A 16,004-nucleotide genomic window follows, 5' to 3' on the forward strand; every position below is an offset into this window, starting at 1 on the left:
CTGCTTGTTGTAATTTGGGGTCGCCGCTTTACGCTTGGAGACCACTTGTTGCTTTTACATATGCCACGACCAACAATCGCCAATACCAAAATAAACATGTTTAAAATCATGTTTGTTTTATTTTCCTCTATATAAATAAATTGAAATTTTTAGCTAACTGAATAATTCGACACAAGCTTTTATATCTTATTTATTTACATAAAGGAATATATTTACAAAAATCTGTATCTGTAGATATTTCATGTTTATTTTTAAAAAATACATGATTTTACAAACTATTTAATGATTATACATGTACATGTTGGAAATATCATGGTTTTATAAGTATGTGTTTAAACATATTCTATTTAAAGCCAATAAGTGCACAGATTTCTCAATTATGAGCACAACATGCCACTTCAATGTTTATAATATGCACTTTGAACTTGTCACAGATAAAATCATATGAGAAACCAATATGGTAAATAATGTTATAAACTTCATTGGAGTTAATATCTTTTTATAAAAAAAATTATTTGTTGTTGTGCATCAGCATATTTTACCATCCCAAATCGATTAGAAAGAGTGTTATAAAATCGTTGTACTATGAAATTGTATATAATTATGACATTGTCATTGTACGACAATGATATCGTTATTCGTTTGTATGATATTTCATAACATAGACTGATTAAAAGGTATCACAATGCTAAGAAAAACAATGAAATAAAATAACAGATATCGAATATTGTAATTTGTCAGAGTTTATGTCAAGACAATCGTAAACAATTTCAACATAATGTTTTTTATCATAAGTGCATGACAGTTTTGTGCATGCGCACAAATGTGTTCGAGTGGTTAACATCATTTGTTTTCATTAAAAACAGAAATGGTAAAATCTTGATGAGTTTACAAGTGTTGACAGAGATAAACCTTGTATATCTTCACAAAATACTTGAACTGATTTTTAATTGAATAATATTCTCCGTAAAATTAGTACAGTATCATTCTATGAGAAAACCGGAGAATGTGCTAATGGGCCAACCACAGCAATAGCCTTGACCCGAGCGATATTTTACCCACACTGCGTCCCCTTTTTGAATAAACAGTACCGCCATGTTAGGGCCCGCGTCAAAAGAATTGCTATAGGCCATTGTTGTGACTTGTTGGTTTCCATTCAACACAATGTCTGTGTAAATTGTTTGTGAGCTATAACTCTGAACATTCACAAAGAAGACGTACATCCCGCCAATAGGAGCAGTAAATATTCCCGTACTTGGGTTGTATCCATTTCCTTGGTTTGTGATGACAGATTTAAAAACCAGCGTTCCACTGTTCCATGTAGTGTTTTGTGACGCAACGGCGGAGAAGCCTACCTTCTCTGACTTTCCTACAAATATATTTAACATTCATTGTCCTTTTTCAATCATGCTTCAAGGTGATCCAGCATATAAAAATATGCACAATTAACGGGTTCTTGAAAGCAGGAAGATTTTTTTTTAATTTTACGACACAGTGGGTGAGAAGTTCTGTGCAACAATATATTTTTAAGAAGTGGTGTAAGTCAGGTGTGGATACTTAAAAATTCCAGGATTTTTAAACTTTATACAAAACATTTCCCGCGAGAAATTAAAGTTTAGGCTTTTTGATATCATTGACAGCTGCCTTTGCAATAAAAATGGAACTCGTAAATTAACTCTAACCTTTTCATTGGTCATTTGCATAATTATTTTGTTAAAAAAAGTTTTGATTGCACGCATTAGTACTCTTAAGTTGACATCAAAAAGATGGTTGACTTTTCCGAATGACAATATTTATGTCGTTTTTGGAGACCAGGTCTTCCAAAAATCTATTGGAATTCCCATGGTACCAATTGCGCCCCGTTATTAGCAGACCTATTTTTGTATTCAAATGAAGCAGAATATGACCAAAATCTTATGCATGAAAAGAAGAAAACACTTGCTGTGGCCTTCAACTCAAGATACCGTATATCTACGGCGTATGACAATGGTAATTTCTATTACTATACACTGAATTTACGACGGATTTCCCCCTTATGTACCGATCAAGAGCATTAAAAAAGCAAAAGTAAAAGTAATTTTAAATTATTTCTGGATTGTAGCATTGTTTGTCCCAAGTCCAAAGGTGAATAACGTGACTACGGAAGGAAAGTAGTTCTCATATTAATTCAATCTTAAATTTAAACAAATTACAATAAAAACATAAAAAATATTTTGGCCACCAGATACTTTACGATTTTTTTTTCAAATAAAATGATTGGTTTTTTTAAATCAAAAATGTTTGGAAAACAATTCTCAGCGCTAAGATTTTTCATTTAAAATTCTTCAAAGTTGTTTTTTTCAACGTGTACCTCTACAAAATTACATGACTTTTGTGTTTGATAGTTAAACAAATGATTCCGTGAAAATTGACACATAGGATGACCTAACGCTTTCGAAAATCAGGGATTCATCGTTTGAAAATTTCTTCTCTTCTCAATCAACTAAACGGAATTTTGGGAATTTCCTGGAATTCAGGAATTCAAATCAAAATTTTACACATCAAAGATAGTTAACAATGAACGTGTAAATATATATCACTGAATAGTGAATACATTACCGCAAACATTCTTCGTAAAATTCATCCTGAACACCTCAAGGGACGACACGGTAGAAGATAGCTGCAGTTGTTCATTCTTAGATTGCTTCACTTCCGCCTTCAGCTCATCTAGTGTTTTATTGATGTCGACTAGAATTCAATGGAAGCATTTGAAAACCTGTTTACCCTTGAGATTTTCACAATGATATTTAACAGATAGCTTAAAAATATTTTAATACCATTTAAAAACAGATCAAATTAGACTTCAGGATAGATGATACAAACGTTTTCTTTTGAGAAGATTTATTATCATCTCACAGGCTTAGACAGCTTTTGTCTTGGTCTCTATCTAAAAACATTCTACATAATAATTTAGTTCCAGCAGTAGATTTGGATTCATTCTACAATTCTATTTAAACTTTATTCAGTTAAGACCCCATGATTTTTAAAATTCCATACAGAAAACAATTAGTTAGGAACTATATTTTGTGCCGGAAGGTATTTTAGAATAAAAAGATAAGTTTTTCAACTTTCAAAGTATTCAGTATTGTTAAGTTTGGATTCCTATTTATACATGCAGGCTGCACACAGAGTAATTTTGTGCAGTGAAATGTTCTATGCTGGTCCTAAATTATATATTACATTCACTGTCATGAATTCCATCGTCTTATTTGACAAAATCAATAAATCATGAAAGTCCTTGAAAAAAAAAACGTCGCCCAATTTAATCTTAAGATTAACACTTTTTTTTAGTAATATCTAAAAATTAACATCACAGTCCCCTAATTTATTTAATTTTCTGAATACACGAAATGATTTTAACCATTCTGCTTAAATTCAGAAAAATGTGATTACTTTCAAATGATTTTATTGCTTTCTAAATTTTAACTCCACAAAAATTACTGTTTGGTTATAAAAGTTTAATTAAATTGGAAAAAGACATACTTAAAATTTACAAATACGTTGTACGAAAGGATGAAATCTAAAATATCACTCCCCCCAGTATTTAAAGACACGAAACATGTTGTCATTGAAAAAGTACGCTGAATGATCTTTTTTTCCAAATTAATTAAATATGCATGTAGCATGAAATTTGAAAGAAAGAGACCCATATTTATTGATTATTTATAAAGTTTTACTTTTCTTAAACGCGTATATACATGCCGAAAATAAATACTTTATTCCCATATCCCTCTTTTTTTCTCCAGTAAAATATGCTATCACATAAAGGAATGAATTCAAATCAGAGAGAAAAAAAATTACCAGCAATAGAATTCTGTATAACATTTTGTGAGTTTTCGAGGTCAGACACTGATTTAAGCATTGTTTCATTTGTTGTCATTATATCATTGTTCAAGTTCTCCACAGACGTGTTCAACCTCAAAGATAATTGTTCATATTTCTCTTGCATCATTTCGGGAAATTTCTTGTCAATTTCCAAAGTGTGTTTATTTAAGTCCAGAAGGGTCACTGACAGGTATCGAACTTCCACTTTAAGATCCGCAAGGACAGCACTAGTGTTTGTCTCAAAACGTTCTCTTTTCTCTTCCAGATGTTCCACAATCTGTTGAATGTATTCGTTGACTTTGGTAAAATTTTCTGTAACAACTCTGAAAGTTTCCTCGTAGCGCCTGTTTTCAAGCTCAAGTCTTTGGTTTTCTCTTTTCAGTTTATCAACCTCCTGTTTTAAAGCGGTCGCCTCTACGTCTGTTTTCTGCTGGGATGTTTCCAATGTCTCCATACTTTTCTTCAGATCCAGCATGTCCTTCATTAAAGCGTGAACGTTCTTCACTAGTGACATTCTGATGATTGTTTCTTGGTTCAGTAACTGTCGGAAGACGTCCGTATTTTTGGAGTCCGCGTCACTGATGTCAAGTAAAGATGAACTGTTACCACTGCTGTCCGTGAATATGGACAATCCATTTATTTGAATGAGAAAAGCAAATAATAACGTAAACAGAAGTGCTTGCTTCATCTTGAAAATCAGAGAAGTGATAGCGTTCCAAGAGAATATTGAGCCTTATATACATTTGCTTATAAACTTTGACCTTTTCTATTGCATGGCACATGCGCAAATCGTTAAATTCCTTAAAACATGAGTTGACAAATATTAAAACTGTTTTCGACTCTTATTGACGTAAGTTAACTTCCTCTTTAATATTTTTGCTCTTTTTTATAATAACCTTTTAATGTTTATTTGAATTTATTTATAGATGTTTAAAATATAGAGTATAGGGGGAGTCGCCGCGTCACAACTGAACGTCAAGTTTTAAAGTGTACTTTTTTTTTTAGAATGAAAAATACAAACACAATCAAAAGATTTTTAAAAAGCACCTAACCTCTCATTTTTTTAAAAGACACAATTCAAGTCAATTTCTAGTTTTTAATTGAAAATTAAACGACGGTATTGGTATTTGTGATCATAAACATTGTTGTTTTACTTTGTTGAAGTGAACAAAGGGATTGTCGAAATGGGAAAAAACGGCTTGACGAAGTGTAATGCATTTTTGCTTCAAAATATGGGAATCATCACTAGCGACAGTTGTGTTAATAAATAAGACTCACAGAATAAAGAATATAAATGAGAGACTTCGTAAAAGATGATTTCAGCAATTTTAGTCGGATGGTGGGTCATTGAATGATCAGCAGAGGATAAAAAGACCGAAAGATAGGAGATCGGACGGAAACATTCAGTGGTGTCTGACGTTGTCCAAAAACACAGAGGGATATAGTGACATGTGAATATTTAAGTTTGTACTCTGCTACTGTTCAAAATATTTTGACAGAGGGCTTAATTATGAAAAGATTGAGTGTATAATGGTAACAAGAATTCTTAAAGGAAGTGAAAGTGGTGAAAGTCTTTGCGAATCACAAATATTTTGTAATGAAATAAAGGGAAAACGCTTAAAAGAATGACGGTGCGTATCCGTCATATGACGTTATATTTAGGTGCGGCGACTACCATAAACGCACATTGTTTAAAATCTGATATTTTGGAAGGTATACATCATATTCCTTTGAATTTTTCATGTCAGATTTGAAATTAATAACGCTTCCATCATGTATACTTTTGTTGTTTTACGTCGATTTATAGCAATTTTATCGAAGTTGTGACATTACTTTTGGATCAACCCTCGTACATGTATTACGACATTTTCTTAACTATTAAAAACGTTTATATTTATATTGATTCTTTATAAAGAAATATATTTTATTTTGGAGGTAGGGTGGGGATGGGTGTCTTTTCATTTTATAGAAAAAAGGAAGCTTATCCCTAAATATATGACTGCTTTCATGATTCATTGCTTATGCCTCAATACCTTTAGAATTTGCAAAACGTCTACTTCCAGGTCAAAGTGTTTAAGGAATAAAATAATGCCTTAAAATGTGCTCACAATACATTTTTACAAAGACCTTGATATTTTTGTTAAATGTTATTTTGGTCTCTTTTCAAGCCTTCTATATAAATCTTCGTGTATTCTTTATGCAGTAAAAGCAGTGAATTACGCATGGTCGACAACGTTCAGTTAAGGATTCATTAACATTCTATTAATTTTTCCTTTGTTCATGATCTGATCTTTACAAATATTCCATTTATAATTTCCTAAATAATTTCAACCCTCTTCACTCCTTTAGCACCATCCTTTCTGCTTTGAGTTTAAAAAAAGAATAAAAAATTCAGTTATAAAGTGGACATTCAGACAGTGTAGGGAAGAACCCAGCCAATTCATTGCGTAAATAATGGCCTTACAATTAGTATGTTAAAAGTGAGTCATTGTTTGATTTAATGATAGATTCTATTTATTGACAAGGTTAATGCATCGACCACAGAACTTGCAACATGAAGGCTTCAAACTAGACTGTTGATATCCTTGTTTCATCGACTTCTTTGTCAATGAATTTATTCTAAAATTACTCATATGCAGAGCATTTTCTTGCGTATCGATCAACTGAGAGACACTAACCCCATATGCATTTAATAATGATATATTGCTACATATAGGTAGGGGAAGTTGACGATTGAAAAGTTAGGCGTTATTGTTAGTTTATACATTGTCGTCTTTGCATAATAAAATATCCAAAAAATAACGGATGTGTCAGTCTGTCTCTGTGCATCTTTCTTTTATTCCTCTCATATAGATTTTTTTGCAAAGAACTCTATGCGGTATATTGCATATCTTTGCGCCACAAAAAGTCAAATTTTGAATTTTTTTGGAAATGTGCTGAATTCTGTAAATTGTATGAGAAATATAAATTAACAAAACATATTATAGTTTCAAAGTAGTTTATTGAAATTGTTTTTGTTTTTATGACGTCACAAACTAGTCCGATTTTTTTTTTAAATTTTTTAGAAAGAGGACTAAATTGACAACATTTCAACAATTTTAGCTTTAAAAATTATAGAGCGCAAGTTTGCTCAGGAATAATATTTACATATTTTTTTGATATTATCATTCTACACATTATATCAAAATATGGATCAGTCCTGCGCTCTGTGGCTTTTACTCAAAATACAGATGTACTATATACATTTTTTTGTAGAAATCATGGAAATTTTAAATTAACGTCATATTCATGACGTCATTTTAAACGTATGACGTCATTGCTTATGAAAATATTCAGCGCTTTGAAGTCAGCATGTATCCCCCTATTTAAGAGCCTAATGAAATATTTCTCCGTCAAAGTTTGATTTGGGGGGCAAGTATTGGTTATCACCGAATAAAGTTCTTTTGCTTCATATCAATACAAAAAATAGGTTTAGATCTGCTAATAATTGAGCGAAATTGATACTCATGGTAATTTCGATAGATTGCTAGAAGACCTGATCTTCAAAATCTACATAGACACTGACAATCAGAAACTCTGGCACTTTTTTAACATCATCCTGAGTACTCTTTTTACAATCAGAGTGATTTTACAAATAATTTTGCAAATAACCAATAACAATGTAACCGGATGTGTTTTATCTAAGAGTTCCATTTTAATTGAAAAGCATATGTAATCGAAAATCATCTATCAGACAGATCTGTATGTATTCAGGAATATGTTTGTATATTGCATTCAGTCTTAAAACATTTAACTTTAAAAATATTTTTCTCTCATTTCTCCTAATTAATAAGAAAAATGGTATTATCTCATGAATTAGAATAGTTTGCTGCTGACTTGGTGAGAACTGGGTATTTTATTTAAATGATAGTTCATTGACATAAAGTTGTTGCAAGTAAAAAAAGGGTTCTAAAAATATAAGTATTATAAGATATGAATTTCAACTTTGAATGTTGATGAGGAACATGAACCAAAAAGCTTTTCGTGAAATTTGCAGGCGTGGAGTTCATGTTCTCTGGTTTTTCAATACTGAAATTTCTTAATTGACGAGCGTGTCCTTAGCTTAACATTATTTATGCACACGTTCTGCACATTATGTTTCGTCGCCAACCAAATTAACTAGCCAAGACTAGATGACATTCAAAAATCTATATCCATTGTATTTTTTACTAAAAACTTGTTCTTAAAAGTTCCACGAAGTCTGACAAATGCTCTTCTTCCACTGAGGACAGATTGAAATATGTTCAAACTTTCTGCACTGGATACAAAGAGGCAAACCATAGCCTGATTAATTACACTAGAAAACCGGAAAACGTTGTAATGGGTATTCCTTCGCTGTAATAATTTGACCCACTTTGACACATTGCCCACACTCTGTCTCCTTGTTGGAGATTCAGCGTCAACAGGTTGGATCCAGAATCGTAGAAATCTTTACGTCTTCCCCCGTCAGACATGGTCATCACCTTCGCTCCTCCGTTATGTAAGATAGATACATACAATGTGTCACTGCTATACCCTTGGGCACTGATATAGAAAACATACTGTCCGGCCGTGGGGATGGTAAAGGTTCCTGTACCTGGGTCGTATCCACCTTCAACGTTATTGATGACCACAGGAAATGCTAGTGTACTTCCGCTTGAGATAACTCCATGACCTGTAGTACTAGCTGAAAAGGCAACCTTCTTGGACAAGTCTAAAAGAATGTAATAATGTTGAGGTAGTTCTCGTATATCGAAATCAGTGTGATAGAAAATAATTACTGTATCTGACTTCAAAGAAGAAACTATCATTATTCTTTTGTTTATAAGAAATACGAGATAATTGTTTCAATGCGAATTTCATGTTGAAGAGTTGTTCAATAAGATATGATTCTTACAATAGGAATTTATAGGAATTAATGCATACATTAAACACAATTTTTCTATCATTTCACATTTTATGATTGTACTGCATTTATCTTAAAAACATTTACTGATGGATATTCATTTTCAGTAATGACAAGCTGAAATAACATTTATGCTGATTACTATATATACTTGCTTATAAGTACGTCCGCCTATAAGTCGGTTGTATTTTTTAGGTTAATTTGGAGGGATTTGCCATTGACCTGCTTATAAGTCGGTACAATTTTTTGCCAGAATAAGTTGGCAACTTTAAATCAATGCACTGATGTTTTAACCTGGTTTCAATTAATACTTTGTACGTATGACTCGCCTATAAGTGGGACATATACTTTTGGAACAAAATTTAACTCCCCAAAAACAACTTATAGGCGAAGTACGAGGGGTTATCAATAAGTTCATGGACTGAGGCTATAAAATTAATACTATGTAGTCTGTGCTTTCAAAATGTATAAGGAACATAAAACAATAAAAAAATGAAGAAATGTTGAAAATTGTCCGACAACGTCATTGTTTTCCAATGCCCGCTTCTTCTACGTCATACACTTATTTTCATGAGATTCCCTGGATCTAAATAAGGACTTAAATCCATCTTTTTATATGATTTTACAATGTCATGAACAGCGGCTTTCAATGCATAATTATAGCGAGCGCAGCGAGCGTCGCGAAGCGACGCTCGCGAAGCGAGCTCAATAGACTAACGTGTAAGAACAGAGGAAATTCGGATTGAAATCTGTACATACGTCAGCCAAATTTCTCTGTGCAACATTCCCAGAATTCCTGCACTACCCAATGTCCTTTGCGCGAATATTGCCGAATAAATAAATAAATAATAACGTAAAGCATATGTCAGACTTTCAGTTTGTAGAAATCTTTCAAAGAAACAAGAAATAACTTTGCAATGTTTTTCGACAAAAATTGCACTAGTTCTATAGTTTCAAACAGACGCTCGGCTGTCTCCGTAAGCTCCGACGAGCTCTGTGACGTCGTATGACGTCACAGCTAGTCGAGATGTCTCGTGCGGCTTGACGTTCGAAGTGGCTGATCTCAAGTGTTTTTGATGGTACAACTGCGCTCGCCCCAACGGTCACACCGTAAAACATAATATGTTTTACGGTGTGACCGTTGGGGCGAGCGCAGTTTATTTACTATCAAAAACCTACACATGTACTGTCTATCATTCAAGAAAAAGAAAGCAAAAAGAATAAAACAAAACTATAAAAAGAAATCATTTCCCAAGCATCGGGATCGAGATTCCAAACTTCTCGGAAGTTTCCGACAAAATCGGAAATACCCGAACCGTTGAAGTGACGAAAGTATGACGTCAGATGAAAAGTTCTGTTGACTTAGGACGCAAACGCTAGTTTTATGGAAAAGAGATTGCATTTAATCGTTCTTTTCAAGTAAGTTGTTGCTATGCACCGTAACATGTTTTCCGAGTTTCACGGAAGCAACCGACATAACTTCGTCAAAATTCAAGTTTCCGGTGACGTCATTTGTATCATTTCCGAAGGGCAAGGTGAAGGCCGGTGTTGTGGCATGGGGGTATTTTTTTGAATAAGGTAAGGCTAAATCATTTCGTTAAGATTTCGGTAAGAAACAATGTTCCTTTAATTTTTTTACTATTTTTGATTTATTCGCGCAAAGGACATTGGGTAGTGCAGGAATTCTGGGAATGTTGCACAGAGAAATTTGGCTGACGTATGTACAGATTTCAATCCGAATTTCCTCTGTTCATACACGTTAGTCTATTGAGCTCGCTTCGCGAGCGTCGCTTCGCGACGCTCGCTGCGCTCGCTATTAATATTGCAAATGAATTTATGCACTGGGAGAGATCCTCCCTTGATTGTCAAAGCCACGAAGTGCCAAAATCGGCCCTGTGATTATGAGTAAAATAAAGTTTCCCAAATTGGAAAATTTATCATAGCATGAAAAATCTTAGACCTTATATCTTAAAAAACCATTGCAATTTTTCCGCGAAAACTCATGCAGGTAGATATTATAACAAGCTAAACCCGTATCGGTCACCATTTTTTAGCAATTTCAGCTACCTGTCATCAACTTGGTCACAAAATTCACTATCCCCCCAAACCTCGATCTAAAAACAATTGAAGGAATAAAAATTAATAACAAAATGAGGACAGAAAGATAAAGATATTTTTTGGATCGAGGCCTGGGGGTTATGTGTATTGTTAACTTGCTTCTTCTGCAAAAACACGGAATTTTTCATTCCATGCATTGACTTTTTGGTATGTGTCATCGAAACACCGAATTAAATTTTAAAAAAAAATTAAGAACGACCACAGGGTCTAATTACCCATTCATAAGTCTTGTTTGTTTGAAATTAGTTAGAATAAAAAAAAATGAATTAAAAAAAAAAGATCCGTATTCATAACACATATCGTATGCTGATCATGATTCTAAATATTAAACATTAATTAAATACGTACTCGTACTCCTGAAAAATGAAGATGAAGATTATTCATCTTTACAAACCAAAACAGACTGAAGAAGTTTAGATACATACAACAGTACAAGGTAAGTAGTTTTCTTCATCGATTGAAAAAACATAAAAACGTAAACAAATACCCCCACTCAAGTTACTGGATCCACCTATAGTCTGTACCAGCACGACACCGGTGTGACTTCCCTTTGTTTCAAACATGTAGTCTAAACAACTATTTCTTTGATTGATACAAATATACTGTACACAGCCAATAATTTAAAAAGCATCTTGAGTGAATATCAAGCACCAATACTTTCCTTCTTTAGTTTGTTTTTATCTCGATACACACAAAACGTCTGTAGGGGTAAGGCCTAAGAGGCACCTCCAATGGGGGAAAAAAATCAGACAAGATGTAAAAACTGAGAATAGATAAAATATATCTTGACCTTTGCTTGTCACTGATACTAAATTTAAATATATTTATTGAATCTGAGCCTCTAATTGTTATCAGTTGGACTGTACATAGCTGACATCGTTTATGACAGTATCAAGATCGTTTACGTTTCCTTGTCAACCGACACTAGGTCAACCGGTGACTAGAGATTTCGATCTATGGATATTCCGGTTCATCAAATTTTTATCAACGAATTTAAACCCTAGCGGAATACAATTAAAGAATGCATGTGAATAAAGAATTAATAAATTCGAAATAAATAAATAATGTTTGTAAACAGAAAAATGATAAATAAATCGTTGTACAGATGTGTTCCAAAAGTGACGATAATTTTATTTTTTCTCTATATATTTCATTGAAAACAACATTTTGTAAAATCACTGGCATAACATTTCTTTACGTTATTTTATCACAAATTTCTTGATAATCCAAGAAATTGTTGTAGTTGATGAAAACAATAGTTTTTGTCTGATCAGCATTGATAATTAAAAATTTTGTAATTTAAGCCTGACATGAATTTTTAAGCCACATACTCACAATGAATTTTATAGTCAACATTGATCTTGAATTTTAAAACTGATGCTAAGTGATGAATGATGTTAAGTGATGAACTATCTATTTTTATTGCAAATTAAATATATAATGATCTTTTAAAGAAATGTAACTACACATTTTCAGTTTTGAATATTGAAATAAATGATTAAATTAGACAAAAATTGACCATTAGCCAGTGATTTTACGAAATGTTTTCATTGAAATATATAGAGAAAAAAAATAAAATTATCTTCATGCACTTTTGCCACACAACTGTATCTTAAATGGGAAAATAAATGAAGGAATAAAAAGATCAATAGGGAACTTGAAGATGAATAAATGAAAGAACATTACGCCCTAAAAAACTATCTTTAAAAAAACTCCATGTTATACTCCTGTATTATTTCACCTTTGTCATCGTTATGCATGTAATAAGAAATATTTTTGTCAAGATATGTTTATTAATGCTCTTTCAATCAATTACAAAAATAAACTAAACGATACAAAAAATAATTGTAAGAGAAATAAATTACTAATTACAAAAACCTAAATAGCTTAAATTAATAAACAATTAATCAATTTTAATGATTAAAAGAAATATATACAAACTCTTTTTATTCTAAGTTTTCTTGTCTGATTACTTTTAAAATGTTTAAGTCAAACGAAATTGAAAAGAAATAAAGTCTTAAAAAATTAACATGAACTTTTAAATAATTGAAAAAGTGAGCATTTCAATGTTACTTACATGCTTTGTTTTATTTACAGAATGGAGCTAGTTGACGACAGAAAGAGATTCCCATGTGTTTTATGTAAGAAAAGAACCAAGCCAAATGACAGAAGGAAATGCGAAAGCATTGAAATAAGAAGATTTCTGAGGAAAACTTTTATGGTGGATGCTAGACCAGTGGATGTGTTATGTAATACTAGTAAATGCAGACACTACTACTACAAAAACAAACAAGTAAAACAAAAACCTCCTGTTCATACAAAATCTGACACTGAACCTCCAGGAAACTCATCATGTCTAAGTCCACCATCTGTTACCCTGCCTCTTCAAAGGACTGTTTCTTCCCATGCCTACTGCTTTATATGCAAGCGACCTGGACCGAAGCTCATCGTTGTGCCAGTATCAGCAAGACTCTCTGCATTCATTCACAAAGAAGTGATTATTCCTTCAGGCAGCAGGTGTTGTCCCTCACACATTGCAAATGATGATTTCATCACAGGAGCACTGGATAACTTACAGACAATTGAAACATCATTTTTGAACAGAAGTACCATCGTAGACCTCATCACCAGGATAAGGAATTATGCAATTCAGAATTGTACATCCAAATTCACATTTGATCCTTCATACCTTAACAACCTGGATTACATCACTCTTACTGGAATATCTAAAGACCAGTTTGCAGATCTGCATCAGGAGATCAAATCAGAAATTAGAAATACACCCAGTAGAACATCAACAATGTCTCTAGGAATTTTTCTACTGAAAATGCGATCAGGAATGTCAAACCAGTTGATGTCAACCATATTTGGCATTTAAAAGTCATCCATACGAAGAGCAATTTCAACTGTCAGGACTGCACTGATGAAAAAGTTTGTTCCGCAAAACGTGGGATTACAACATATATCTCGCCAAGATGTGATAGCAAACCACACCAGACCACTGGCCCAGTCTCTCTTTGGAAATGTGACACAAAGTCAGGCCATCGCAGTCCTGGATGGGACTTATATATTCATCCAAAAAAGCAACAATTTCCAATTCCAAAGAAGGACATACAATATGCATAAAGGCCGACCCTTGGTGAAGCCTATGGTTGTTGTCTCAACGGATGGATATTTCCTGACAGTAGTGGGTCCCTATCTTGCTGACAGTCGAAACAACGATGCAGCCATCCTGAATCATATGTTGAAATCTAATATAGAAGACATCAAGAACTGGTTTTAGGATGAAGATATATTCATAGTTGACAGGGGATTCCGTGATGCTCTTGGAGTTTTGGAGGAGTTTGGGATTAAAGCCTACATGCCTCATCTTCTTGCTAAAGGGGAAAGACAAATGCCGACACCTGAGGCAAATGCCAGTCGTCTGGTTACAAAGGTAAGTACATGCATTGATTTGAGTTGCCAACTTAAAAAACTGCAGTGCAGCAGAAAATTTGATTTTAAAAAATCCTAATTTTAAAGCTTTTCATCTGGCCTGATGTTCAGTTACTGAGCATAGGGATTTATTGCAATATAGTCTTTGTCTTGATACCCATTTAAAATTTTTATTTACATGATTTATTTCATGCTTTTCCATTTCAACATTTATTAACAGATTCGTTGGGTTGTTGAGGCGGCCAATTCCAGGATTAAGCGCTGGAAATATCTTGCACATACCCTCCCAACAAACCAGGTGCCCTTCATAGGGGACTATGTGCGAATTGTGTGTGCTATTTCCAATAAGTATTTACCACCCCTTTCTACAGGAAATGCAGATGATGATGAAGCTCTAGCAAACAAGATGCAATACCTGTCAAAGAGAGTAAATAGTCTGAAGATATTTGTGGAAGAAAATGCACTTGACAAGAGGTCATCCAACTGGGAAGTTTCCTCCGATTCTTTGAATTTCCCCAAGCTAGATGAAGAAGAACTTAGAAATTTAACTTGTGGAGTCTACCAACTAAGGCTTTGTCCAAGTTATATTCAAGAATACATTGAAGGTGATGCAGACATCTTGGTCCATAAAGAACATCCTGGCTTAATTCGAGTGAAGTTGCAGAGTAGGCACATATCATCGAAGAAGTATATGCTCTGGATTCAATACACGGAATCAGCAGTCACTGCTTGGTATTGTAAATGCCGTGGGGGTGCACGTGTGGTAGGTGTCTGCTCCCACATTGCATCTGTTGTCTGGTATTTAGGATTTGCGAGGCACAATGTTGGGGATGTTTCAGCTACAGGTATTCAGAACTGGGGTGAATATGTCAAAGATGCTGCAGTTATTGATGCCTCTGACACTGATGACAGTGACATTGAAGAATGAAAGCTAGTTTGTAATGTACATGTATATCTACAATATGTCATTTTGATTGTTATGCCATAGGAAGGCAAACCAGAAAATGAACATGTATAACAAATGAATGTTAAAGTTTGGTTATGATTGGATTACATTGTTACTATAAATTGTACAATAAAATACATTCTTGATAAATTATGTTTACAGTTAGATAAATGTGATATAAAAATTCATCCCTGTATCTGGAAATCACCTATTTACATTAAATATCTGTGGAATAAATATTATCTTGAAAGGGATTCATAGGTTTAATAATTTTATTCGTAAGGTTTTTCTAATACATATAACTTATGCAGATTCACTTAGAAAATGTGAGAGTGAAATAGTAATAAAATACATTTAAATTTAGTTTAAACAATCATGTAAACACAATTATTCTTTTTATCATATTGTCCTTGTTTTTGGATTTTTTCTTCTAAGTAAAAAGAAAGCGCGCATCCTATGTTAATTATGAACTACATAATTCTAATAATTTTTTATAAGTCCAAAAAGATTTTTTTCTTCAATAAAAGGAGGATGTATATGTATACATGCATATATCCTTCTTATTCATAACTTTTCCCTAATAACGTTATAATATATAATGTCAACGTCATATCGTCATAGTTAATATTTAGAAAACAGTAGCAATTTTACATGGCATATTTTGCTTTTTGGAGTTTAATTTCTACATCACATGATCGACGTCATTTTTTAACGTGA

At 33.1% G+C, this 16,004-nt stretch overlaps 1 protein-coding gene and 2 pseudogenes across 1 annotated transcript; 1 reads left to right on the forward strand and 2 right to left on the reverse strand.

Moving 5' to 3' along the window:
- The window catches only part of LOC134236477 (multimerin-2-like), a 67,151-nt pseudogene extending 62,561 nt beyond the window's left edge, over window positions 1-4,590 (reverse strand).
- Window positions 4,591-8,163: 3,573 nt separating this feature from the next.
- On the reverse strand, window positions 8,164-11,469 carry LOC134236489 (complement C1q-like protein 2). The gene is made up of 3 exons (XM_062718672.1): window positions 11,394-11,469; window positions 8,716-8,774; window positions 8,164-8,606 (listed from the first exon to the last, which is right to left on the reverse strand). The coding sequence occupies exons 1-3, from the start codon at window positions 11,467-11,469 to the stop codon at window positions 8,196-8,198; spliced, it is 546 nt and encodes a 181-aa protein (XP_062574656.1). The 3' UTR covers window positions 8,164-8,195.
- Window positions 11,470-13,004: 1,535 nt separating this feature from the next.
- Window positions 13,005-15,270, forward strand: LOC134236490 (uncharacterized; annotated as a pseudogene).
- Window positions 15,271-16,004: the final 734 nt, after the last annotated feature.

Source organism: Saccostrea cucullata, unplaced genomic scaffold (genome assembly GCF_032062105.1).
Source record: "Saccostrea cucullata isolate Sc308-1 unplaced genomic scaffold, CSIRO_AGI_Scuc_v1 ctg424, whole genome shotgun sequence".
Lineage (NCBI taxonomy): Eukaryota > Metazoa > Mollusca > Bivalvia > Ostreida > Ostreidae > Saccostrea > Saccostrea cuccullata.

Coding starts and splice junctions, on each gene's coding strand:
- LOC134236489 (XM_062718672.1), bottom strand. CDS start 11,469: ATGTTTGAAACAAAGGGAAGTCACACCGGTGTCGTGCTGGTACAGACT. Junction 8,775..11,393: donor ATCCAGTAACTTGAGTGGGG/GTATTTGTTTAC, acceptor TCCTATTGTAAG/AATCATATCTTATTGAACAA. Junction 8,607..8,715: donor CATTGAAACAATTATCTCGT/ATTTCTTATAAA, acceptor CAACATTATTAC/ATTCTTTTAGACTTGTCCAA.